Source organism: Carassius carassius, chromosome 1 (assembly GCF_963082965.1).
Source record: "Carassius carassius chromosome 1, fCarCar2.1, whole genome shotgun sequence".
NCBI classification, from domain to species: Eukaryota; Metazoa; Chordata; class Actinopteri; order Cypriniformes; family Cyprinidae; genus Carassius; species Carassius carassius.
Window position 1 is genome coordinate 19725592 of NC_081755.1, and position 27500 is coordinate 19753091.

The 27500-nt window shown below is 38.0% G+C and overlaps 2 protein-coding genes across 5 annotated transcripts in view; both read left to right on the forward strand.

Moving 5' to 3' along the window:
* Nucleotides 1–196, forward strand: part of LOC132141049 (NACHT, LRR and PYD domains-containing protein 12-like) — a 59704-nt gene extending 59508 nt beyond the window's left edge. For all 3 annotated transcript variants that reach the window (XM_059550209.1, XM_059550218.1, XM_059550227.1), the window contains one exon: nt 1–196. This exon is cut by the window's left edge and continues 386 nt beyond it. In XM_059550209.1, the coding sequence (XP_059406192.1) occupies nt 1–159 (159 nt within the window). In that variant the 3' untranslated portion in view covers nt 160–196.
* The window catches only part of LOC132141086 (NACHT, LRR and PYD domains-containing protein 3-like), a 174726-nt gene that overhangs the window by 59444 nt on the left and 87782 nt on the right, over nt 1–27500 (forward strand). The window lies entirely within an intron of this gene.

Genomic DNA, 27500 nt, shown 5'->3' on the forward strand with positions numbered 1-27500 from the left:
GACGAGTCGAGCGGCTCTCTGTCCTTCTACAGCGTCTCTGACACACACACACTCACACACTTACACACATTCACACACACATTCACTCAACCTCTACTCGCTGGATTTAGACTTTATTCTTCAAACTCTTCAGTGTCTCTGTGTCACATTAAACACTAAACACACACACACACACACACACACACACGCTTACACACACACACACTGATAAATATGTGTAAAATAATATCTCATATTTCCTCTGTTGTGTCATATTATTTTCAGGAGTTCATCCAGTCTTAGTTTAATAATAAAATCAGTCCATGATTCTGAATCTCTTTTTCTCTGATGTGAAATATTGTTATTGTGATGAAAATGAAGTAAATCTGATTCAAAGCTTGGTCTTGTGTGTCTCGTGTTCGATCAGATCAACTCTGTGTCTCTTCTTTCTCTCTCTTTCTTCTCTCATATTCATCGGCTCATTCTCAACATTTTATTTGACTTTTATTCTCAAAATCTCACTTTTTTCTTGTAGTTTAATGAGTTTATTCTCAACATATTATATTCACTATTTCCTCAAAATGTAACTTTTAGTTTAATCTCGTATTATAATGACTTTAATCTCGAGATGGTTTTATTTTTATTATTGTTTGGTCCTGATCCTCTTCTGTACGCTTCATACTTGAAAACTAACTCTTTTCTTTTTTTCAGGAAAACAAATTTTTTATATTTTTGTTCAATTTTTTTTGTTTTTTGTTTAATATTTAGTTTTGAGGAGATTTTATGATACTATGCAATATTTGTAAAAAATTGTATTAGCTGTTTTTTTTTCATTAAAATTAAACTCTTGAGCTCCTTCATTTGTGGGTCACATGATAATTGAAATGTAACTTTTCTCCTCAGGAAAATCATTGTAATGTATTTTTGTTCAATAATATTTTCTGTTTATTAGTTAGAATTACTAAAAGATTTTATCATACTGAGCAATATTTATAAAACTTTTATTAGCTATTTATCCTTTAAAATTAAACTATGTAGTTTCTACATTTTTGGGTCACATTTCAACCTGAATTTCTTCTTCTTATTATTAATTTTTTTCCTCAGGAAAATCTATGTCATAAATTCTTTGTTCCATAATATTTTCTGTTAATTATTTAGAATTATTAAAAATGTTATGACACTGCACTATTTATAAAACTTTCATGAACTATTTTCTCTTTAAAATCAAACTATTTAGCTCGTTTGTTTTTTTTTTGGTCATACTTGGTTCTTTAAAAAAGGGAAATTAATGTAATGTTTTTGTTCGATAATATTTTTTGAATAATATTTAGAATTGTGAGGGGATTTTATGATGCTTTGTAAAATGTATACAATATTATTGAGCAATTTATTCTTTAAAATTAAACTCTTTAGATCCTTTTTTTTTGGTCACAGTTGGTACTTAAAATACTTTTAGTAAATACTTTTTTTTAATACTTTTCTTACGGGAAATCATATTAATCAATATTTTTTGTTTAATATTTACAGTTTTGAGGTGATTTTATGATACTGTACAATATTTATAACAATTTTATTTGCTGTTTTTTCCCATTAAAATTAAACTCTTGAGCTCATTTATTTTTGGGTCACACTTGGTAATTAAAATACTACTTTTTTCCAAGCAAAATCATTGTAATCTATTTTTGTTTTCTATAATATTTTCTGTTTATTATTTAGAATTACTAAAAGATTTTATGACACTACGCAATATTTATAAAACTTCTATGAACTATTTTACCTTTAAAATAAAACCATTTAATTTTATACATTTTTGGGTCACACTTGAAACAACCTGAATTCACTTTATTTCTTCTTCTTCTTATTATTATTATTATTATTTTTTTCCTCTGAAAAATCTACGTCATACATTTTCTGATCCCATAATATTTTCTGTTAATTATTTAGAATTATTAAACATTTTATGAAACTATGCACTATATTTATAAAACTTTTATGATCCATTTTCTCTTTAAAATTAACCTCTTTAGCTCCTTTATTTTTTGGTCATACTTGGTACTTAAAAAAGGGAAACTAATGTAATGTTTTTGTTCAATACTATTTTTTTTTTTTTTTGCTAAATAGAACTAGAATTGTGAGGGGATTTTATGATACTCTGCAGTATTTTTACAATATTTATTAGCTGTTTTCCCCATTAAAATAAAAAAAAAAATTTCCAAGCAAAGCCAATCAGTGATATATATTTTTGTTTAATAATATTTTCTGCTAATTATTTAGAATTATTACAAGATTTTAAGATATATATATATATATACTTTTTTTCTTTTCTTTTTTTCTTTAGCTATTTTTCCTGTAAAATTCAACTCTTGAGCTCCTTTATATTTTGGTGACAATTTGTACTTAACAATTTTTTTTTTTTTTTTTACAGGAAGTTCAATGTAATATATTTTTGTTCAATAATATTTTCTGTTTATTATTTAGAATTAGTAAAATAATTTATGATACTATGCAATATTTATAAAATGTTTATGAGCTATTTCCCTGTTAAAATAAACTCTCGAGTTCCTTTATTTTTGGGTCACACTTGGTGCTTAAAATATTTATTTCTTTGTTTTCATATTTAGAGTTTTGAGGAGATTTTATGATACTATGCAATATTTGTAAAAAATTGTATTAGCTGTTTTTTTTTCATTCAAATTAAACTCTTGAGCTCCTTCATTTGAGTCACACTTGATAATTGAAATGTAACTTTTCTCCTCAGGAAAATCGTTGTAATGTATTTTTGTTCAATAATATTTTATGTTTATTAGTTAGAATTACTAAAAGATTTTAAGACACTACGCAATATTTATAAAACTTGAAGGAGCTATTTTTCCTTTAAAATAAAACCAATTAATTTCTACATTTTTGAGTCACACTTGAAACAACCTGAATAAACTTTATTTCTTCTTAATATTATTATTTTTTTCTCCTCAGGAAAATCAACGTCATAAATTTTTCGTTCCAAAATATTTTCTGTTAATTATTTAGAATTATTACAAGTTTCATGACACTGTGCACTATATTTATAAAACTTTTATGATCCATTTTCTCTTTAAAATTAAGCTCTTTAATTCCTTTATTTTTTGGTCATACTTGGTACTTAAAAAAGGGAAATTAATGTAATGTTTTTGTTCAATACTATTTTTTTAATTTAATATTTAATATTTTGAATAATATTTAGAATTGTGAGGGGATTTTATGATGCTTTGTAAAATTTATACAATATTATTGAGCAATTTGTCCTTTAAAATTAAACTCTTTAGATCCTTTTTTTTGGTCACAGTTGGTACTTAAAATACATTTTTTTTTTTAAAACAGGGAAATCAATGTAATATTTTTTTGTTTAATATTTACAGTTTTGATGGGATTTTATTATACTGTACAATATTTATAACAATTTTATTTGCTGTTTTTTTCCCCATTAAAATTAAACTCTTGAGCTCATTTATTTTGGGGTCACACTTGTGCAAAATCTGTGTTTTTGTTTAATATGTTTTGTTTAATATAAAAATTATTAAACAGTTGTGCCCAAATATTTCTGAATGGTTTCATGCATATAATCATGTTAATAGTGTCCTATGTGAACATGTTCTGTATTTATTATACCAGGGTTTGTTTTATCTTATTTATTTGTTGATTTTTCTCTTGAAAATCATATTTGACTGTGGTAACTCTAGTTGATGGTGGATAAAATATGTTGTATTCACTCCTTCAATGTTAAAGTTGAATAAGAGGAGAGTATTTGACATCAAACTCAAAATAACTGCTTTCAAAAGATCAATCTTTATTCATAAACACATTTATTATGCATAAAAGTCAAAGAACATTTGATGCAAACCCAAATCTATCTGATAATCTCTTTAATATGAAACTCAACAAATCCAGAGAAGAGAAGAATAGAGTGCAGTCATTAAGTTTCCACAACAGGATATTGTGTATCAAAAAGTTAAATGAAGATAAATAAATAAATAGAATGAAGAAAATGTTACATCTGTATAATAAACAATTTATACCTGAAAGAAAATGACATTTTTTGCCTCGTAGTATTCAATGGCTGACTGTAGTCAGTGATTTCATTAATAATTTAAATATAAACTCATCACTTTCATTTTTCAGCATTATAATACAATCATAAGCTACTAGTCATCATAAACATAATTATATTAAAATGAAACGCATCCAAACTGAATGAAGGCCTCAATATTTTGACTCTTACAAGACATGATATCATGAAAGAGAGAAAAAGATAATCTACAGAAAGGTGGGATGTTTTAAGAGGGATATTATGAAAGCAATAAGCAAAGAACAAGACAGATAACCTTGATTTATTAACCTGTTAACACAAGTGTACCCCATTTCATGTTATGTATTTACAAGTCATTTGTCCACCAGCTGCTGCTTGGACTTTTGACTAATTAACTTGGGAACAGGAGCCCACCGGGCAGAGCTGGAGCCCACCAGGGCGGAGCAGACGGGACAGAAGCCCACCAGGGCGGAGCAGACGGGACAGAAGCCCACCAGGGAGGAGCAGACGGGACAGAAGCCCACCAGGGCGGAGCAGACGGGACAGAAGCCCACCAGGGAGGAGCAGACGGGACAGAAGCCCACCAGGGAGGAGCAAGGGGAGCTGGAGCCCACCAGGGCGGAGCAGATGGGACAGAAGCCCACCAGGGCGGAGCAGACGGGACAGAAGCCCACCAGGGAGGAGCAAGGGGAGCTGGAGCCCACCAGGTCGGAGCAGATGGGACAGAAGCCCACCAGGGTGGAGCAAGTGGAGCTGGAGCCCACCAAGGCGGAGCAGATGGGACAGAAGCCCACCAGGGCGGAGCAGACGGGACAGAAGCCCACCAGGGCGGAGCAGACGGGACAGAAGCCCACCAGGGTGGAGCAAGTGGAGCTGGAGCCCGCCAGGGCGGAGCAGATGGGACAGAAGCCCACCAGGGCGGAGCAGACGGGACAGAAGCCCACCAGGGTGGAGCAAGGGGAGCTGGAGCCCACCAGGGCGGAGCAGACGGGACAGAAGCCCACCAGGGTGGAGCAAGTGGAGCTGGAGCCCACCAGGGCGGAGCAGATGGGACAGAAGCCCACCAGGGCGGAGCAGACGGGACAGAAGCCCACCAGGGTGGAGCAAGCGGTGCTGGAGCCCACCAGGGTGGAGCAAGTGGAGCTGGAGCCCACCAGGGCGGAGCAGATGGGACAGAAGCCCACCAGGGAGGAGCAAGGGCAGCTGGAGCCCACCAGGGCGGAGCAGATGGGACAGAAGCCCACCAGGGAGGAGCAAGGGGAGCTGGAGCCCACCAGGGCGGAGCAGATGGGACAGAAGCCCACCAGGGAGGAGCAAGCGGAGCTGGAGCCCACCAGGGCGGAGCAGACGGGACAGAAGCCCACCAGGGAGGAGCAAGGGGAGCTGGAGCCCACCAGGTCAGAGCAGACGGGACAGAAGCCCACCAGGGAGGAGCAAGCGGAGCTGGAGCCCACCAGGGCGGAGCAGACGGGACAGAAGCCCACCAGGGAGGAGCAAGGGGAGCTGGAGCCCACCAGGTCAGAGCAGACGGGACAGAAGCCCACCAGGGTGGAGCAAGTGGAGCTGGAGCCCACCAGGGCGGAGCAGACGGGACAGAAGCCCACCAGGGAGGAGCAAGGGGAGCTGGAGCCCACCAGGTCAGAGCAGACGGGACAGAAGCCCACCAGGGTGGAGCAAGTGGAGCTGGAGCCCACCAAGGCGGAGCAGATGGGACAGAAGCCCACCAGGGCGGAGCAGACGGGACAGAAGCCCACCAGGGCGGAGCAGACGGGACAGAAGCCCACCAGGGCGGAGCAGACGGGACAGAAGCCCACCAGGGTGGAGCAAGTGGAGCTGGAGCCCACCAGGGCGGGGCAGATGGGACAGAAGCCCACCAGGGCGGAGCAGACGGGACAGAAGCCCACCAGGGTGGAGCAAGCGGAGCTGGAGCCCACCAGGGTGGAGCAAGTGGAGCTGGAGCCCACCAGGGCGGAGCAGATGGGACAGAAGCCCACCAGGGAGGAGCAAGGGGAGCTGGAGCCCACCAGGGCGGAGCAGACGGGACAGAAGCCCACCAGGGAGGAGCAAGGGGAGCTGGAGCCCACCAGGGCGGAGCAGACGGGACAGAAGCCCACCAGGGCGGAGCAGACGGGACAGAAGCCCACCAGGGAGGAGCAAGGGGAGCTGGAGCCCACCAGGGCGGAGCAGACGGGACAGAAGCCCACCAGGGTGGAGCAAGTGGAGCTGGAGTCCACCTGGGCGGAGCAGACGGGACAGAAGCCCACCAGGGCGGAGCAGACGGGACAGAAGCCCACCAGGGCGGAGCAGACGGGACAGAAGCCCACCAGGGTGGAGCAGACGGGACAGAAGCCCACCAGGGTGGAGCAAGTGGAGCTGGAGTCCACCTGGGCGGAGCAGACGGGACAGAAGCCCACCAGGGTGGAGCAGAGGACTGATGGCACAGGAGAGCACGTCTGGTTAGCTGGGACTGGAACAGATAACATAAACAGATTAATGGTGGCCTCTGTGGCCGTGATAAGGCAGGTAGAAAGTTCACAGAAGGCCTCCATAGCCATGACAGAAATGAACGAGAGTAGTGACTTGACTTTGTTCAAGAAGATCAATGGTGATTTTTTTTTTAGATTTTTTTATTTTTTACTTTATTTATTTGAACTGGGACACTGTAAAATATACATTAACCTTTAAAAGGAGAGATGCATTATACCAGGTTGTAGCATTTATGCTAATTTCCACCTGTAGTCCCTGGGCAGGCTGATGATAAATAAAATACACTTGTTAATAATACATTTACCCCTAAAAAGCATTTAAATTACCACACCATTCATTCCTCAAACATTCATTTACGAATACACTCTCACAAACACATAAATTACAAAACATTTTGTGAACATGTTTGCTTTAGAAGAAGCCACTTTTTGGCCCGATGTGAAAAAGGTTTAAAATATTCACATGTGGTCAACTCTGTTGGCAACTTATTCCACTGTCTAATGGCAACAATTGAGAAAGCTGAGCTGCCAAATGCTGTTTTACACTGAGGAATCCTACACTCGCCCCGAACAGTCGACCGAGTGGCTCGAGATGTCATTTCTGAACCCAGTGAAATGAACTTCTTTAATGGAGGAGCTGCAGTACCATTTATTATCTTGAACAAAAGACAGAGATTAGAATATATGATTATGTTTTCAAAACTTAATAATAATGTTTTTTTAAGAATATGACAGTGATGAAATAGCCGAGATTTCTTGTCAGGAACCTTAAGAGAACTTTTATATAATGATTCCAGTGGCCTTAAATGCTGTTTTACATGCCTGTGACCAACTCTTCATGCAGTAACGAAAGTGCAGAATTATCATCGCATTTAGATATAAATTAGATGCATCTATAGTCAGAGAGTTCCTAATATATCTGCTATGTTAATTTTCAACATGTTGGTTATTTTTGTATATGTTTTTTGAAATTTAATTTGGGTAAAGAATGACTCCTAAATATTTAATTTGGTCAACCCTTAAGATTTCCTGACCTTCAATTATGATTTTTGGTTCAGTTTTACATAGCGAGAACTTGCAGCGATTTGTAAAAAGCATAGAAACCGTTTTGTCAACATTCAAAGTTAAATGAGAGTTTTTCAGCCAAATGGAAATCTGTTTCATTTCCTCAGTTAACTTTTGGGCAACATCCTTAGCAGTTTTACCATGAATTGCATGTTATTTAGACATCAGACAAGAATTAACATCCAACAGTGGTCTCTGCCTAATGTAATGAGTTCTTATAGGTAACATCTGTTTTTCTTTTAAATCACACAACCGATTCATAAGAGTTTTATTTCAACGAGATATTGTGTCTTTGTCTTATGTTTATTCATATCGCAATCACCTGACAGACAATATTGTTAGGAAAAAAGTTTGGTTAATACCCAATCAATATTTAATTACAAACAAGGTTAATGAAGTGTCATTTAAATTTATACACAGGATTTACCCAACCAAACATTATTTAGTAAAATTCAAATCTGATATTGATATTAGTTGCTCTTTTTGTGTCAGTTGCCCTGAAACTGTGGCACATTCGTTTTGGCATTGCCTTTTTGTAAAACTATTTTGGCAAAATGTATGTGATTTTATTGTACAGAATATTGATAATAATTTTCTTTGGTTACGGAAATGTGTATAATTTGGTATGTTGGAGAACAGCAAAGAAAAACACAGTCACGTTTACATGATAAATCTTATTGTTTTACATGCAAAATGTCATATACAAATCTTAGAACTAGAACTTAGAACTTTCATTTGTGAATATGTATACATCCCCCTAGTGTGAGATTGTTTATTTCATGTGTAATGTTTGTTTATATCATGTATAATGTTTGTCTTATACATGTAATTTTGATCTTGTTTAAAAAAAGAAAAAAAAACATGGACGTAGTTTTTTTCTCCTGTAAATTTGGCCATTTTAACATGGGGAGTCTATGGGACTGACTCCCTTTTGCAGCCAGCCTCAAGAGGCCAGTCGATGAATTACAGTTTTAATCACTTCCTTTTAGGCTTCACCAGAGAGAGCTATGGAGTCAAAATAATGCCTATATATACGCAAAAAAATATAGTTTTGCAAAAGAAAAGAAAGTTTTGCAAACAAAAATGTAAGTATCGAGGAAAATTATTTTGCTTTTTGCAAACATAAAATAATTGCAAAAGAAAATAAAGAATTGAGAGAAAAAAATGAAGTGTTGCATACAAAAATAAAGAATTGCAAAACATAAATGAAACCACGAGAAAGCAATGATTTTGCAATACATGTTTTCCATGGTCATATCTATTAATTTATTTGCAACGCTGCTTTTATTTTGCGTGTCAGTCTAGTTTGAGCTTGCGATATACCATTTTCCCTTTGTGCTTCATTTTTCTGCACGTCTCTCTTTGTGGCACTGTTTTGACCTGGGGGTGGAGTCAAGGGACGGGGGCGTGTACAACATGCCTCCCTGGAAGTGACGTCATTGGCCGGAGACTTTCGAGTGGATCGTTTCTCTTTATTCAATAGCATTAAAACATGCATGTTTTCGTTTTATTAACTTTATTAACAAATTTATGTGTGTATTAGCAGCGTTTGATCAAGTTAAAGAAGTTGTTACCATGAACATCTGCTGTTTATTTCTCTAGATGTGCAAACTTTTATAGCATTAACTGTTTCATTTGTTTAACTGCATGTGTATTAACAGTGTTTGTTTAAAATCTCTTAACTTGTGATAGGGAGGCCAGTGCACAGAAGCGTTGTTTGATCTTTGTTCTTTGCTCCCAAGATGGCGACGGTCCGCTCTGCACAATGTGAGCTTCAAAAATGCTGTCCAGGAGTCTACGGGTGACGTCCATGTTTTTATACAGTCTATGGTTTTTCCCATAGACTGTAAAATAAAGGTTTTTCCCCATCTCACTGCCTCTCATGAGGTGTAGAATGTTGGGTGAATGAGAGAGAGAGAGAGAGAGACTTCATCAGAGAGAGTCATGATCTGCATGAGCTCTTAGAATTTACCTTCTTTTTTGCTATTTTGAGATGAGAGTTAGATGAAAAATTTTAAATATCTGAAAGAATATCAAATTCTGAACTGAACTTTCACAAAAGGAAATCAGAAAAGGTATTTTTTTTTGTTTTTAAAACCAAATATTCAGCTAAGAAGATCAGTTCCTAGCAGCACTGCAGCACAGACCTACAAGAGAATCGGAGGGAAATCCAAAAACAGGACAATCCTTCGAGACAAACCTCAACAGTTCAGAGAGGGAGAAGCAGTGAGTACAGCTAACTGAACTGGACAATATTTATTCTCAACTTCAAGGATATACAGTTTAAAATTGAACTTTTTTATAGTTTTTATAAACCGAAGCTGCTAAAAATGCTAAAAAGCTAAAGCTATGGCTGCCCTACACTCAATTTATCAATTCAAATGAGCCAGAGAACAGTAACCAATCAGAGGAGCAGACGCAGTCACCCCACTGCCATATGCAAATGAGCTCCCCACTCTGCACAGACTGTGTGTCCATACAGTACCCCTCTGACATCACAACTGACTCTGCAAGGAAACACTATAAGCAGAAACTTCTCAAAGACAACCCAGAAACTCTGTATGCAGAGCGTCTGGCATAAAGCCATTATAATAAACCATTACATGTCTATAAAGAAGGAGGGCATCTGTAATGGCTGGAAAGTCAAAATTAGAGAACCATGTGACCCCGACAACACATTGATAACTGTGAACTTATATAAAAATGGCACAGTCATGGTACAGGGAAATCTAAAAACATTCCAGACTGACTACAGTGCAATAATGAAACGAGAAAAATCCCTATTAACTAGGGCTGTGCAAAAAATGCGCATCTCATCAGTAAAGATGCTCCTGTAATTAGTAGTATATCTCCAGCACGTGCGTTCAGATCATGGTTGCCAGGTTTTCACAACAAATCTTTCCCAGTTGCTTCTTAAAACTAGTCCAAAACTAGACCAATCGCGTTTCCAGGAGGTTCCCCGATAAAAAATTTTTCCCGGGGTTAAAATATACATTTTTTGGAAGGGTTGCCTTGGTAAAATTCGCATTTTAGGGCCTAAATATCACGTTATTGGTATTGGGGTTGCTTCAAACCGCGGCCATTAAAAACAATCGCAGACTTGGCAACACTGGTACAGGTGGAGCGGCAGTTACTACACAGAGCCATGGTCTACCGACAACTAACACAAAATTGTTTTCAAAATCGATAAAAAGGATCGCCTTCGATTTTAACATCGATTTTGTGTAGATTGTCAGTGAATTACGGCTCGGTGTAGTAAATGCCAACCAGTGTTGCCAAGTCTGTGGTTGTTTTTCATGTCCGCGGGTCGAAGCGACCCCAATACAAATAACGTGATATTTAGCCCCTAAAATGCGAATTTTACCAAGGCAACCCTGCTAAAAAACGTATATTTTAAGCCTGGGAAGCAATTTTTATCGGGGAACCTCCTGGAAACGCGATTGGGCTAGTTTTGGACTAGTTTTGAGAAGCAACTGGGCAGGATTTGTTGTGAAAACCTGGCAACCCTGATCCGAACGCACGTGCTGGAGATATACTTCTAATTACAGGAGCGTCTTTACTGGTGAGATGTGCATGAAAATCACATTCGTTTTTTTGCACAGACCTACTATTAACTGAGTATCTATCGTCTGAGCAGAATACACAGAGCAGTAGTCCAGATCTCAAAGAACACTGGCCTCCAGCCCAGAGACACCCGACCCAGAGCGCTCACAGTCACCACCACGCTTCGGGCCCAGCACAACACCAGCAGCACCCATCTGAGAACAGTCCAGCACCCACCAGCACACAACAGACAGAAATAGCCCTGCTCATCGATTCAAATGGGAAATTCATTGACATAAAGAAACTTTTCCCCCGACACAGAGCTGTGAAACACTGGTGTCTCAACACAGACAAAGCCCTGGAGCTTCTGACAGAATCTCAGCTGGGCCGTCCCAGCCACATCATCATTCACATGGGGACCAATGACCTGCGGAGCCAGCAGGACCGAGTGTCCAAGTCCCTCAGAGCTGTTGTGGAGAAAGCAAGACACACTTTCCCCAACTCAAAAATCATCCTCTCCACTCTGCTTCAGAGAAAAGACTTCCTTCCAAACACAATCAATAAGATAAATGCTAACATCTCCAGACACTGTGCCCTCATGCCTAATGTCTACTTGGCACACCACCCAGACCTGGACACAGACTGTCTGTATGATCATGTCCACCTATATAAAAATATACTACATATCCTGGCAAAAAGACTTAAAGACGTCACTCTGAACAGAACCAACCAGCCCATCCCCAGGTGGAGCAGAACCAGCCCTAACCACACAGCAGCACATGGCTTGAGAGACAGCATCCCAGCCAGCACATCATCCAGAGCTTCAGTGCCCCGACAGGAGCCACACAGACAGAGACTGCTCCACAGAACCCCCCGCCGCTCCTCCACCCGAGCCAGAGACACAGAGCTACGCCCAGGCCGTCAGCGGAGGAGTAAACATGCACAACATCCAACACATGCTGAGTATCATCTGCTCTCACCTGCTGACACACACTGGACAGAGACAAAAAAACACATTTCCAAATGTTATTAACTCCACATTACCCACATTATCTTTATTTTTTACTGTTGCAGCAAAAAAAAGTTTTTGCACTTTTTATGTCTTTCTCCTTTTCTCAAAATAGCAAACAAACTTGATAGATTATCTTTCTTTCTGTTATGAAATCACTTAGCATCTCCTTATGAAACATTCAGGGTCTCAAATCCTCAGTCTTTGGTCTGAAGAGTAAAAACCCAGACTTTATGAGAGAAATTGATGACCTAGATATCATTATTTTACAAGAAACCTGGTGTAGAGGGGATGAGTCCATTGGCTGTCCCTCAGGATACAGAGAAATTATATTATCTTCAGTCAAACTCAGATCTACCACACAGGGAAGAGACTCAGGAGGGATGATCATCTGGACTAAATCTGAACTATCCATAGAATTAGTCAAAAGAGACCAGTACCACATGTGGCTGAAAATTAAAAAAGACATCATATCAACCTCTCAGACTTCCTCTGTGCCATATACATACCACCCCTCGAGTCTCCCTATTTCCAAGAAGAAACCTTTCAAAACTTAGAGCAAGAAATCAGCCATTTCCAGGCCCAGGGAAATGTGCTGCTTCTGGGTGACTTCAATTCTAGAACCGGTGACAAATTAGATTCCATAGAATCAGAAGGCGCCAGATACATTACTGGCAATAACAGATTTTTCCCTTTTCATCCTCCCAGACAGAACTGTGATCAGGCAGTGAACTCTCACGGAAGACAGCTGCTGCAGCTCTGTCAGAATCTGGCTCTGTACATCGTCAATGGAAGACTGCGAGGAGACTCACTCGGTCGCTTCACCTACAGCTCGGCTCTTGGGAGCAGCACTGTAGATTATGCCATCACAGACCTAGAGCTTTCCTCTCTGAGAGCATTCACAGTCAAACCCTTGAGACCTTTCTCAGACCACAGCCAAATCACCCTTTATATAAAGCAGTCTGAAACACTACCCAAACCAACACCATATCAAATGCACAAAATTATGTCATTCAAATGGACAGAAAACAGTAGAAAACGCTAATTAGCGCTACTGAATCTTCAGAAATCCAGTCCCTCTTACATGCTTTCCAAATACAGGAATTCCCTAAAAATAAATTCGGCATCAATCAGGCAGTGAAAGATATAAATTACATATTCTATAAGACAGCACAAAGAAGTGATATGACAATTATAAAACCAACGAAAAAGAAATTGGACACTGACAGATGGTTTGATTCAGACTGTAAGGCCCAATCAAAAACACCATCAACCAGATTCAGATTATTTTATTTAATGCCATGTCAGCACTCAAAGCGATTTTCATGGCAAAAATACAATTACAAAAATACAAATATCATATAAATACAATAAGAAAGAAAACAAAACAAATAAACACAGCAAGTCATATTATATAAGATTTTTTAAATTAACACATGATAAAAAAATCCAAAACCTTTTCAGGCATAATCTCATTAAATATGTCCTTAAGTGAAGTAACTTCATAAAAGAGCATTCTGCTTGTAATAAGTTGTAATAAGCATTCTGCTTGTAAAATATGTTTAACAGATAAGGGTATTTTACAAAACATGCATAGAGTTGGATCTTAACCCTTAAGCAAAAACGCATGGGTCAAACTTGTGTGACCCATACGACATCTCAGGACATCTAGTGTAGACAACTTGATCAAGTCTAGTTTTAAAATTGATAAAAAGTCTGTTGGTAATTTCCGGATTAGTTCCATACAATTTATTATTCTTATACATATTCCACTCTTCTTGCCACTTATTTAAAATATATCGATTAATAATCGGTCTCATATCTGAAGGAGGAATTTGACATTCATTAACTTCCTGATTAAGAGCATCCTTAGCAGCTGCATCAGCTCGTTCATTTCCTGAAAGTCCAACATGTCCTGGAACCCAGCAAAAAATAATACTGAAGAACTGATTTAGTAGATAATACACTTTTGTTAAGATGCAGTCCACTAAAGGATGATCAGTTTTTAAAGTGTCCAATGCTTGAAGACAAATTTCGAATCTGTAAAAATTATAGAATTTTTTTGTTGTGCATTTTCAATATGCTCCAAAGCTAAAAGTAAAGCACGTGCTTCAGCAGAAAAAATTGAGCACTGTTTTGGAATACGGTTTCCATAGCGTTGATGTCCAGTCACTATTGCTGCTGTTACACTATTTTCCACCTTCGAACCATCTGTGAATATAGGTACGTGAAAAGGGAATTGGTTTCTTATGTCCAAATATTGCTGTCTATATACATTTGGATGGGTCACTCCTTTCCTCTGATGAGCCAGATCCAAATTGATATTAGGCTTCTTTAATTTCCAGGGAGATATAGAATTGAATTGTATTTGATTTAAAATGTTCAAATTTGTATTTAAGTTCTCCAAATGTGGTTTAATACGAATAGCAAAGGATCAGATGCTTTTAGGTTTGCTCTCATACTGAGGAGTAAATTTTGGGTTGAAGACTGTAGAATAAGCAGGATTGGTTTTATTTGCCTTTATTTTAACAGCATATTGGAGTGAGAGCTTCAATCGTCTATTTTGAAGAGAAGGTTCATTGGCTTCAATGTACAAACTTTGTTCTGGCGAAGTTCTAAATGCTCCCAAGGCAAGTCGTAAGCCTTGATGATGTACTGAGTCAAGCATATGCTTATATGATATTCTGGCAGAGTCATATATTATGCTTCCATAATCCAGACGGGAACGAATTAGTGTTCTATAGAGTCTCAAAAGAACAATATAATCTGCTCCCCATTTTGTTTTTGCCAATACTTTCATTATATTCATAGCTTTAAGACATTTGTTTTTTAGTGATTTCAAATGAGGAATGAAAGTCATTTTGTTGTCAAATATAAGACCCAAGTACTTGATTTCCTTAACAACATTAATCGGTTCTCTATTAATGAAGAGTTCTGGATCATGATGAAGGGATCGCTGGATACAGAAGTGGGTACAAACTGTTTTTGATTTAAAGAACTTGAATCCATTTTCAACTGACCACTGATATATTTTGTGAATACATAACTGCAGTTGCCTTTCAATTGTACTCATGTTCTTCCCTCTATAACAGATACAGAGATCATCCACATATAGGCTGCCGAATATATTAGCTCCGATGATATTCTCAATGCTGTTTATTTTAATGCTGAAAAGAGTGACAGAGAGAATACTTCCCTGAGGAACTCCAAGTTCTTGTTTGTGAATATCCGACAAGGTGTTTCCTACTTGGACTTTAAAATATCTACTAGCCAAAAAATGTAAAATGAAGATGGGTAATCGTCCTCTAAAACACATGTGGTAAAGATCTTTTAAGATTCCATATCTCCATGTTGTACCATATGCTTTTTCCAAGTCAAAAAAGACAGCGACAACATGTTCTTTTCTAATGAAACCATCTCTGATATAAGTTTCCAGTCGGATTAATTGATCCAAAGTGCACTTTACACGTCTAAAGCCACATTGATAATCACTTATTTGTTTCTTCGATTCCAGTGTCCAAACAAGTCGATTATTTACCATTCTCTCCATTGTTTTACAGAGGCAACTGGTAAGAGCGATTGGTCGATAGTTGGTTCTGTATGGTCTTTTCCTGGTTTAGGTATTGGGATTACGGTTGCTTCTTTCCAAGAAGGTGGTATTTGTCCAGAAGACCATACAAGATTGAAGTTATCCAAAAGAAGAGATAATATACTTTGGGGTAAGTGCTTTAGGAATTGATAATGAATTTTGTCTGGACCAACAGCAGTGTCATGTGAACATTTTCTAGAATGTATTAATTCTTCTATCTTAAAAGGTTGATTATATACTTCTTTGTTATCTGAATAGAAGTTCAATTTTTCCCTTTCCTGCAGTGTTCGTATTAACCGGAATTCAGGGAGGCAGTTTTCTATTGACGAATTCTTTTCAAAAGATTCTGCTAATGTATTTGCTATATCCATTTCCTTTGTCTGCAGAATATCCCGTTTTTTTATATGTTGTATATGAGATCCATTTCCAATGCCCTCCATTTTGCGAATCATGTTCCAGATCCTCTTCATGGAAGTATAACATGTTAAACTTGATACAAATTGTCTCTAGCTTTGTTTCTTTGCTTCATTTATAGTTCTGCAAGCTTGAGCTCTACAAATTTTAAAAAGTGTAAAATTAGTCGTTGATGGCTGTCTATTAAAAAGTCTATTAAAACGTCTTTCTGCCTTTTTCCGTGTCCCGATAGCTTTTTTACACTGCTCATTAAACCAAGGGTTAGTCTTACAGTGTGATTTAGAGGACGTCTTTGGAATTGTTTCATTTGCAATATCAATTAACTATTCAGTAAAAGTTTCTATAGAGTTCTGAGTATCTTGAGTTGCTGAAATAAGTTTTTCATAACACATGCTTTCGAAAGAAGGCCAATCTGCTTTCTTAAGTAGCCATCTTGAAGGTCTTTGTTGGGCATCCGGTCTTGGAAATGTGGTAATAAGTGGAAAGTGGTCACTCCCGCATAAATCATCCCAGACCCACAATGTACAATCTAAAAACATTTCAGCACTGCATATAGTCAAATCAATTGCAGAATAAGTGCCACGACCTGGATGAAGGTAGGTTTTTGTTCCATCATTTAATAAACACAAGTCATTATTATGTATAAAATCTTCCATTCTCTTTCCTTTAACATCACATCGATCTTCTCCCCATAAAGGATTATGACTGTTAAAATCACACATAAGAATAAATGGAGTCAGCAATTGTGCAACAGGTTTATCCAATTCTTGCGTTGTAATAACTTCACTGGGAGGTATGTAGATAGAGCATAGTGTAATGACTCTATGAAGGGTGATTCGTACTGCTATTGCTTGTATTTAGGTATCCAGTAAAATATGACTGTGGATTATATCCTTTTTTACCAAGACGGCTGATCCACCAGAAGGTCTTTGTACATTTGGTCCATATACACTAAACATTTTACAAATTTTAACAATCAAGGGATCATTTGGAGATAAATGGGTCTCTTGAATACAATAAGAAAGGGGATTTAAAACAGCAGTTAAACGTTGTAACTCTGCAAAGTTAGCTTTTAAACCCCGACAATTCCATTGAATTATATGGTTACTTATCTTCAAGTGGGGAAGATAGGTACAGGTCCTTTATTCTTGCACTTTGGAGAAAGGCTACGACTTCGACTTGTCATAGTTTCTGACATTTCAACATATTTTGGATTGTCATGTTTTTGAGTTCTATTTTTGTCTTGATTTGATTGTCGAGTTACTGTGCTTTGAGATTTCTTTTTCTCTCTGGATTCTCTTTGTTCCAACTGGGTGTCTTGAGCCAGCTTAGTTTGGGTATGTACATTCTTGCTTTTTTGTGAAGACAAATTCTTATCACTGCTTACAGCTTGAGGTTTGTCTGTAGATATCCAAGTCAGTTCTGTCTGAGTACTAATTTCCCGAATGTTTGGTTTGACCACAGCAGAATAGGATTTATTCAGCATGAAGTCAGAGAGACCTTCAACAAGTTTGCGGGCTTCAGGATAGCTCACCTTCTTTGTATGTTTCATTTTTTGTATTTCCTTCTCTTTAATCCAGGCAAGGCATTTCTTTGATGAAGCTGCATGATCACCAAGACAGTTTTTACATTTAGCGACATTAGTACAGTTTGTTTCATGGTCATCCTTACCACAATTGTGGCAAACAGCCTTATTTTTGCATCCAGCAGAACCATGACCAAATTTCTGACATTTAAAACATCTCAACGGGTTCGGTATGTAGATATCCACAGTGACACTTAAATATCCTATTTGAATCCTCTCTGGCGGGTGAGGTCTGTTAAAAGTCAGAATGTATGTTCCTGTTGGAATTATTTGTCCATCTTTTTTGATACTTATTGTTTTGACATCAATCACACCCAGATGATTTAGTTCTGAGGTAATATAAGCTTCGTCCATGTCTTGCAATTCTCTGGTGCGGATCACTCCTTTACTGTTATTCAGAGAAGGGTGACAAAATGCTTTCATAGTGACTCCAACCAAATTTGTTGCTCGTAAGAAGTTCTCCGAGTTTGCTTTGCGAGCACATTCAACCAAAATTTGTCCCGATTGCAGCTTTTTTATATCTTTGACTGTTCCTGCTATTTCTGTGATTCCTTTCTGAATAGCAAAAGGAGACAGTTTAGTGAGAGGGCTATCAATTGATAGAGACTCAAGTAATATAAATCTTTGCCAGTTTTCATTTTTAGAAGAAAAAATTAGATTAGAGGTTAGTTCGACTTCCAAGTCTTGATCCAGTATCCGTTTTTGGTGTTTTGTTTATTTGCCATGTTAGAAAGAATTGGTTCATCATCTCTGCTCCTCACCCACCTCGGAGTCCTACAAGGGGATGTACAGTGCCGCGGGAATCCACTGGATGTACACCAAGGATACAGTAATGATATACTTGAGCATATAAACACAAGATTTATACTACTCAATTGACCCTACGCCAGTGCCTTCTGGAAGTGGTGAAAACTATATAATTGATTGTAATTCAAACCAGTGCAAGTCCTGACAAGCCGATTGGTTGGAATGGGCCATTCCAACCTCTCGTCTAAATGAAGTAGCTTTACTTTGGCTGTGAATGAACTCGAAAGCTCAAAGAGCTTTCTATGCCATAAAAAGATCAATTAAAATTGATATTCCAATCCAAATCTGGCTCAAACTTTTCAAATCAGTAATTGAACCAATCGTACTGTATGGCAGTGAAGTCTGGGGTCCATCTATAAAATGTGATTTTTTAAACTGGGAAAAACATCCAATTGAAAATATGCATTTAGATTTCTGTAAAAGAATACTCAAACTCCAAAGAAAAACACCAAACAATGGATGCAGGGCAGAATTAGGCCAATACTCTCTCCTTCTAAACATTCAAAAAAGAGCCATCAATTTCTGGAAACACCTAAAGATGAGTGACCCCAGCTCATACCATTATAAAGCCCTGAAACACCAAGAGCTGAGCAAGGGTTGGAAATCAAACACTTAAAGGAATCATGGTGTTCATTTGTTTCTTTTAATGGCAGCAGTGAATATATTAACTGAACAATTATTTGAATTACATTAAACTAAAAATTGGAAGATTTATTTTTATGTAATTTATCCACAAAGTGTGCAGCTTTTGTCACTGCAGTGTATCTTTCTGGGCTTCTGGAAGAACATTTCCAGAGCCTCTTGATATGGGAAGTCAGAAATGTCTGGCCCATTTATTGAGATCCGCATGCATGCTGCAAGATGGTCTCCTTGCAGCCTATTGCGGATGTTTGTCTTGACCTGCAAATGCATTAACTGTTAAATGTGATAGCTTAACATATAGCTAAAAGCAGCAAATCCTATTGTGAAAAGTTTGTATTACCCTGTTCATGGTTGAAAAGTCCCTTTCACAGTTTACACTACTGACTGGGACCGTCAGAGCAATAGAAGCCAGCAGGCTCATTGTTGGGTACAGGGCACCAAACTCCTCATATTTTGAAGACAGTTCAGACAATATTGCCAGCTGTGTCTTGTTCTAAAAAAAGGTTCAAAATGACATCAGTAACACAGTGTAGTGTTCAAGATAATGTCATGTAAAAATGTCACATTTGTAAGTTACCTTAAGTGGACCTGAGACCACTTGCTCCTTGAAAGAAGCCCATTCTTCAAGGACTGTTCCAAAATCGACACAGGAACAAAACTTCTCTACCAGTATCCTCAGTTTTGTGTGTGCAGTGTCATCAGGGAGTGTAGCTGCTTGTGGACCGAGTATTCCAAATGCAGCCACAACTCCAACCTCACAGAAACGTCTCTCGAGATGGGCAATGAGGCCATCCAAATATGGATCCATCACCTAATCAAACACATGAAACATGTTAGAAAACTATTAGGATAAATAAAACTGTGCAGCAGCTATATTTAATTTAGATCAATAAAGTCAGACAAAAGCCACATAATCATAACCTGTGATTGAAATCGTTGCCAGTACTGCTGTCTGTCTCCTGCATTACCCCCTCTTCTCCCTCTTTCCTGTTCAGCAGAGATGCAGAATGCACCCAGTCCTGAAGGGTCTTCCAAATTTTGGGTCAACTTACTCAGGTGTGAGCCAGGTTGATGACCACCAGAATCTTTTATGCCCTTTATTAAGGCCAGGGTGACTGGTACCTGGAAAAAATAAGCATATTGACTTAAGCATAAAGAATAATTGTGGTACCCTATAAATAAAAATAAATAAATAAGATAAAACATTGAGCTGAGTTATTTAAATTACCTGCTCTTTGATTGCCAGGAACATGACATCCTCCTTTTGAAAGAGCTTAGAGAGGCGTGCCAGGTGAGGGAGCACATCAGCTTGCAGATGAAGGGCGGCAATGAAGCGATAGGTGGCAAGGAATGAATAAAATCCCTTAGCAGTAGGACATTTGCGGGTCTCTACTTCGTCTGCCAAGGCACCCAGTACAGCAGTTATGTTCCTTAGGAGGTTTTTTACTGCTTCATGTTGGTAGAGCCACCGTGTGTCCTTTACTTGCTAGTCAATGACAGAAAAAAAAAACAGTTTAAAAAATGAATATAAATGCAAGTAAAGTATTCATATGTCATTTTCTTTTAGGCATAACTTATTTACCTTCACTTTCAGCTCACACACACCGAGAATCTCTGCAGCGGCTTTCAGAGAAGCAGAGCGGTTTGCACTGTTTCTGAAGTACAGGTGTAACTGTTCCAAATGGTCTCTAAATGTAGCCATGTAAGGCACCTCTTCAGATGCATCCTTACAGGCTAGAGCTAGCCTATGTGCAGCACAGTGGACACTTAGGAGCTGTGGCCATTCCTCTGATAACTGTTTTGCTACTCCATTTTGTCTTCCTATTAAATACATTTGTTTATTAATTTAACAAGGAACAAAATATTGAAAACAGTTTAATTATTTATAAAAAGAAGGTGACACCTGTCATTACAGCAGCACCATCGGTTCCAAGGCCAAAGATTAGGTGTGTCGGTATGCCCTTCGTGTGAACAATATTTTTTAGTGCTGCCACTATTGAATCTGCTTTCCCGTCAGTAAGGCAAATCAGATCCAGGAATTGGCAGAAGACCTTACCCGCATTGTCCAAGTATCTATATGTAAAAAATTATACATTTTTTACTTTTCAATGATCTGTTATTTAAATTTTATTGGTCAATGAAATGTTGTTACACTTTGAGTAGATCTACCTCACATGAATGTCAAGCTGTCTGCACACAGATGCATCTGTGGTCTCATCAATCTCCAAGCCTATGGCTCGTGACTGAGAAATATCTCTCAATATTGGCTTTTCAATGACATTTGCCAGAATTTCAAGCATTTCATCAATTATTCTGTGTGATCTATAGTTGGTGCTTTTACCAATCTAAAAAAGTGAAAAGATGTTTGACAAGTAAATGCAGTATGAATTCTTTAACTAATTTTATGTAAGAAACGTCCAATTACTTGTCCATATAGGGATCACATAAGACAAATAAGAAATATGGTAAACATTTACAAAAGAAACTTACATTGAGCTTGTCAAAATAGGTGCAGCCCAACAGATTAACTAGTTGCAGCAAGGCTGGATAGTTGGTGTGGTGGGCTATTTCATGCTTTATTAGCCAGTACAAGCACTTGAATGCCCCCACCACAGCTTCATGTTCCAGGACAACTGTGGGCTCAAATGATGCAAGGACAGTGTTGCCTGAAATTATATGCATCATTTGTAATAAAGAATCAAACATATTATTGATCGAATCATAATAAAATAAAATTACCTGCTATCAAACTTGACTGGCGCTGACAGGCTGTTCTGTGATGCTCAGATGCCATATGTTTGTCAAGTTTGTCCTTTCTGTAGGACTGGCAGGGAGACTCTATAAATGGCCGGGTCTGGTTTCCTCTCACAACCGCTTGTTTATGCTGTCTACATATTCGACAGAACATTCCTAAAACCAAAAAGAAATAATTTCATTTTCATTCTTTATGTGCTATCTATCTATCTATCTATCTATCTATCTATCTATCTATCTATCTATCTATCTATCTATCTATCTATCTATCTATCTCATAAATTGGTTGTCTGGGAGCGTAGCTTCGTAAACGTTAAAAAATGGTAACATAAGATATCTCTTTAAAAAAAATAAATTAAACGTATTTAAATATTTTTAAAATTGACTTTTGCAAATAACCTTTGTTAAATTTATAGAAGTATTTGTAAATATTAATGGACCAGAGCTTAAATAGTTTTATTTTTTAACTAACAACTAAAAAAAGATTTATAAATACTCATTCATTGTTCGTTAAGTAAGGGATATGTATAGCAACGCAGCTGTTATAGCAAATAACAACCCCGACATCTCTATAACAACCGCCTCGCTATACAGTACATTATCCCCCTTATTACATGGCCACCTACAAAATAAAAAAATAATTTGACACAAATGATTGATTTAAAAAGGAGTTTATTGATTTAAAAATGATTGTATTGCTTCCGCTAAAGAAAATAGTCCGTTCCGTGTCCATAGCAACGCTCTGTTTTTCATGGCAACGGTGTGTTATACTTCGCAGCGGTCTGTTATCAAGAAATAACAGACCGCATTCTATATTGGAATTCAACCAAGCCATGTAATAATGTTAGTTAATACATTTATATGATAAACAGATTTTAACTGGGCTTTTTTTTTTAGAAGTTTTCTTTTCTATGATGCAGCATATTGGAGAGAATAATCCTGTCAGACGCAGCACTGCTGTGAACGCGCGCTGTTCTGAACGTCATCACGTGCGCAGGACATTCCCATACATTACAACACAGAGCGGCCTGCAAAGCGTATTAAATATCTCTTGTCTTATTTAATCAGCAGATTTACAATGTCCTGACTAAAAACATTTTAAACACACAAATGTAAATAGCAAGCGGCATGTAATTCATTAATATAAATTTTATTGTTAATGAAATTACAGGTTTCAGTTACCCATCATGTATTACCACAATATATTATGAATAAGTTAATTGGCAAGTCATGTGTTAGATGAGAACCCTGCTGTCACATTTATATGTATGTATGTATTTAGTTAGTTACTTACCAAGATCAGTCTTGTACAGCCAAGGGGAGTATTTCCCCTCTGACAGCCAAGCTGGGTCAAAACCTGTCATCCGGTGATGATGACTGGACTTTTGATGATTGTCAGGGGCAGCAGGATGCGCAGCACTTAGACTTGGACTGCTACTCGCAGTAGAGCGAGTGTTGCCATCTTTAAAAAACGCAAATATTTTTGTCTGGTTTAAATCTGGCTGACGCGACATATTTCCCGCCGCGCTGTCCGCTAGTGCTCATCTGTATGTGACGCAAGTGTTTGTTTGTTTGTTTGTGTGTGAGTGAGCGCGCGTGTGTGAGTGAGCGCGCGTGCGAACTAACTCGGATAACTGTAAACGCGCAAAAACAGACAGAAAAGACATAGGCCTACCATCGTGGAAATAAGATAAATAACATATTACTTAAGGGCTATTTAGTTTGTTTAATAAAATAAATTGTAATCTGGCGCTATAAAGAAAATCAAATCAAATTTACTTGACCTTCAAGGGGGGCGGGGCGAGCCGTTAGGGGGGCGGGGCGCCCCCCCTATATAATGGTAGGGGAAACCCTGTAAGAGTAAGAGAAGTGTGAAATACTGCAGTGATGTGTTTCTTTGCAGCTAAAGAGGGAGGCTGGTGGCTCTGTCCTATATACTGAACACAATTCAGTATTTCAGCTCTATTTGGGGAAACTGAAGGGAAAGCAGGTTGCCAGAGAATTTATGTCAAACACTTTGAGGACATCTGTGCTTTGTCCAAATTTAGTCTACCTTCCTATAAGAACTGCAGTGTTTTTTTGATGAATTTTGATGAAACGGGTAGTGTGTTTAGTGTTTTGTTTGTGTCATTGTCTCAATTGTGTAGTTTAGTCGATTGAATGAATAATAGATCTAGATTTCCTTTATGTAGTCTTTCCGGCTGATACAGCAGTGGTGAGATGGACATCAGGGAGCTGTGATGAGAAGCCACATAAAGGTCAGGCCTGATGGGCCATCACTGATATGAGTGTCTCTGTAATGCTCCCGCGGGTGCTCCTGCCTTTTATTGATCCCAGTCAAGGTAGAAGCTACAGCTGGGCAATAAGAAGTTATTTTAGGGTTTTATTTTTAACCTTTTGATGACTTTTTAAGTGCAGACAGGCTTAAATCTATTTATGTGTTGCCCTGAAACGGCTTGAAATGGTGCTTTTATTTGTTCAGGCAGAGAAGTATGTCATCAACAACAAAGCATGCTAGCCAAATAGATGAAAAATGTTTAACTTTTGGTCTGAAATTGTCAAAAAGAACACTTTTGATCACTAAATCAGTCATATTTGGTATGGACCTGTATTACAGTACACTGTACTAAATGGCAATATTTAGCTGCATGTCCTTCTGCTGAGTCATTTTAATATTTCAAAAGCCGAATCTTTGTGGAAAGGCATGCTCAATTTTACACTTAGCGCTGTGAAACGTGTGAAATTCATAATGTTAATATAAATATGTGTTGCACTTGCTAGAAGGGGGTTGTGTAGTGGGCTTTAGCGTAAGCAGTTTCAGTGGTCAGTTTTCTCGTTCTGGTAAACTAGTGTCATAGCATTACAACAGTCTGAGGAAAATCTTGAAAAGTAAGTTTGTTGTGCAATAAGCAATGCTAAGCATGTGGACTGGGAAAGTGTTTCGCAGTGCTTTTCCTGGAATTTACATTTGTGGTTCCATACTTGCATATATTTATACTTCTGTGCATTTGGGAGGAAGGTGCTATACCAGTTAAAGTGGAAAGTCAGTCAAACATTTTTCAACCATCTCATACAAGTTTGCACATTTAAAGAGACTGTCTTAAACTGCAGGACATGCTTAATATTAAAAAGTTAATAAAAGCACATTAAGCTGTGAAAGAAGTTTAGGTAAAGAAAATACTTGTGAAAGTATAAAACGTTTTAAATTAAATTTGATATATATATATGTTATTAAAATATAATAGTGCGAGTCTTGATTTAATGCCAGCTTTAAACCAATGATTGTAAAATACACTTTACATTCGTAATCTGCTTTATCATTTTGTTTTATTACTGACTTTTTACTTGTCTTCAGTAATGGGAATAAATGCTAACCTAAGTTACTTGGAAAAGATCTAGCACAGGATGTTGAAGAAACAGAAGTTGCATGCTTGCATGCTTTTGTTTTATAGCGCAATTCTTGTGTCTTACTTATTTGTAATTTTGTATGTTAAATGGGGTTACCACCACTACGGTTTTGTCCTAGTATGTTCATGATGATAAGAGCCAGAGATGGGAGGGGCTTCCTGAAGTGTGATCTATTTGGGTCTCCTCTCTTCTCATTTCTTCAAGGACATCTGTCTTTTCTCAAGCTGTCTGCAGCTTTAGGTATTTGGACACAAATGCAGCCCAGTTTTTGGGATCCCACTGCTCTCCCCCACATGTCCGACCTTCGCCTTTCAATCCTTTCAATCTATTGCTCAATGTTGGTTTTCAGTTGAGCCGATCCCGAACTGAAAGTCAGCACAGCTGAGCCTCTACTGATGCAGGCTGTGGTATTGATTGTGGAGTATGAGGCTCATGGCTGTTGCTAGGGAAGTCTGGTCACAATCTGGCCAAACCCTAATCTCCCCCGTGAGTGAGGCTGATGGATCTGAAGGCACCTGCCCAACACCGCATTGACCTGCTTTCACTTTCTTCCACTGCCTGGTACTCTACACTTCTCACCACATCCTTTAATAGCTTTTATTCAAGCATAAATTGGATTTTTGAAGTTCTACTTCATCAAGTTGTCAGCATGTCAAAGCTTTTACTTTCAAATCGCATTAAACGGAAATTGTGAACATCATTACTTCCTCGTTGTGATGTATAGCTGAATGAAACGTCGTCTTAAAAAAAACTGTTTGGTGGGACTTGATCTTGTCCATTGATTGAATCATTGATTTGTTGGTAATTGCTGTGATCATTTCAGATTGCTGGAGGGGAAGGACCAAAACTGAGAGACTGTTAGTAGGGGAAATTGCTACCTTAAAATTTTGTCTCTTTTGAGGTAACTTAAAGGCAGGGTAGGTGATTTGTTTCAAAAACATTTTTTGGTTATGTTTGCTGAAAGTCTCTTTACAGCCTGGTTTCAGTCACAGTCAAGTGGTCTAAATGTATTTAGGTAGGCAAAGAACCATAAAATGTTTGTCCAATCATATTCTTTGGTCCGAACATGCCTGTCCACGTATGCATTTGCATACCTCCACACACCCTGTTTGCACAGACAAGATGCATCATTGTGCTACTGCAGACCGAGCAAGAATGAAACACATTTTTGTTGTAATATTATGTGCTTTGTACTGTAACGTTTTCTTACCGGTGAATGAGACAGGAGGAAATCTGACAGTGGTGCATTCAATCCTCCATCAACATCGTATGTTGTGTTGCTGTTTATCCTCTGAGCATGTTTGTGTTTTGCAGGAGGCGTGGCTTTGGAGAATGATTTGCCGGGAGGGTGGGATCTTATGCTAGCTTGCTATTGCTAGCCCCTTCAAAATCAGCTACCCTACCTTTAACGGCATTTACATGACACCAATTTCACCTAAAAACAAAACACTTAATGCATTTAGGCCACTCTTTTACACGACAAAAGCATTTTAGGGACCTCAAAACATTTTCGAAAATCAGTTTCAAAGTGTAAAATTTCCTAACGATAGACTTTGAAAACCCATACGTCAAAAACGCATTTGTCAACAACGTTGTTGTCAAACAAAACAAAATTGTCTGCACATAAAACATTTTTAAAATTCCAAAGGAAAAGCTTTTCTGTTTTTAGTACATCGTTGTCGTGTAGCTAAACATTCCATAAGAGAGTTCAATGTTGTCTCAGAAGGCAGCTGCATACTAAGAAATAACGACCTAAGGGCAATTGAAGAACAATGAAATGTTTACAGCAGTATTCCCTGAGTTCCAGGGAGAGTCAAGGATATGAACAAAGTTCCTCTGTTTACATTGGAATTTTCCAGATCATTCTCAGAAAACGTCATTTTGGACATGTGTTAAGATATGGAAGCATATGGGTAGCATTATTCAATTTGGAATGTAATATGCAAAATGACAATGCAATATGTAAAATGACAATGCATTTCTGTATTTACATTTACATTTTCCAATATATTTGTGCAACATTTGGTGCAAAATGAAAATTAAATTACATAATTTTCATTTGCCATTTCATACACCAGTTTTAATATGCAAAATGAATACTAATTTTAACGCTTTATAAGTTGCAAAATTAAAATGAAAATGTATTACAGAAATGA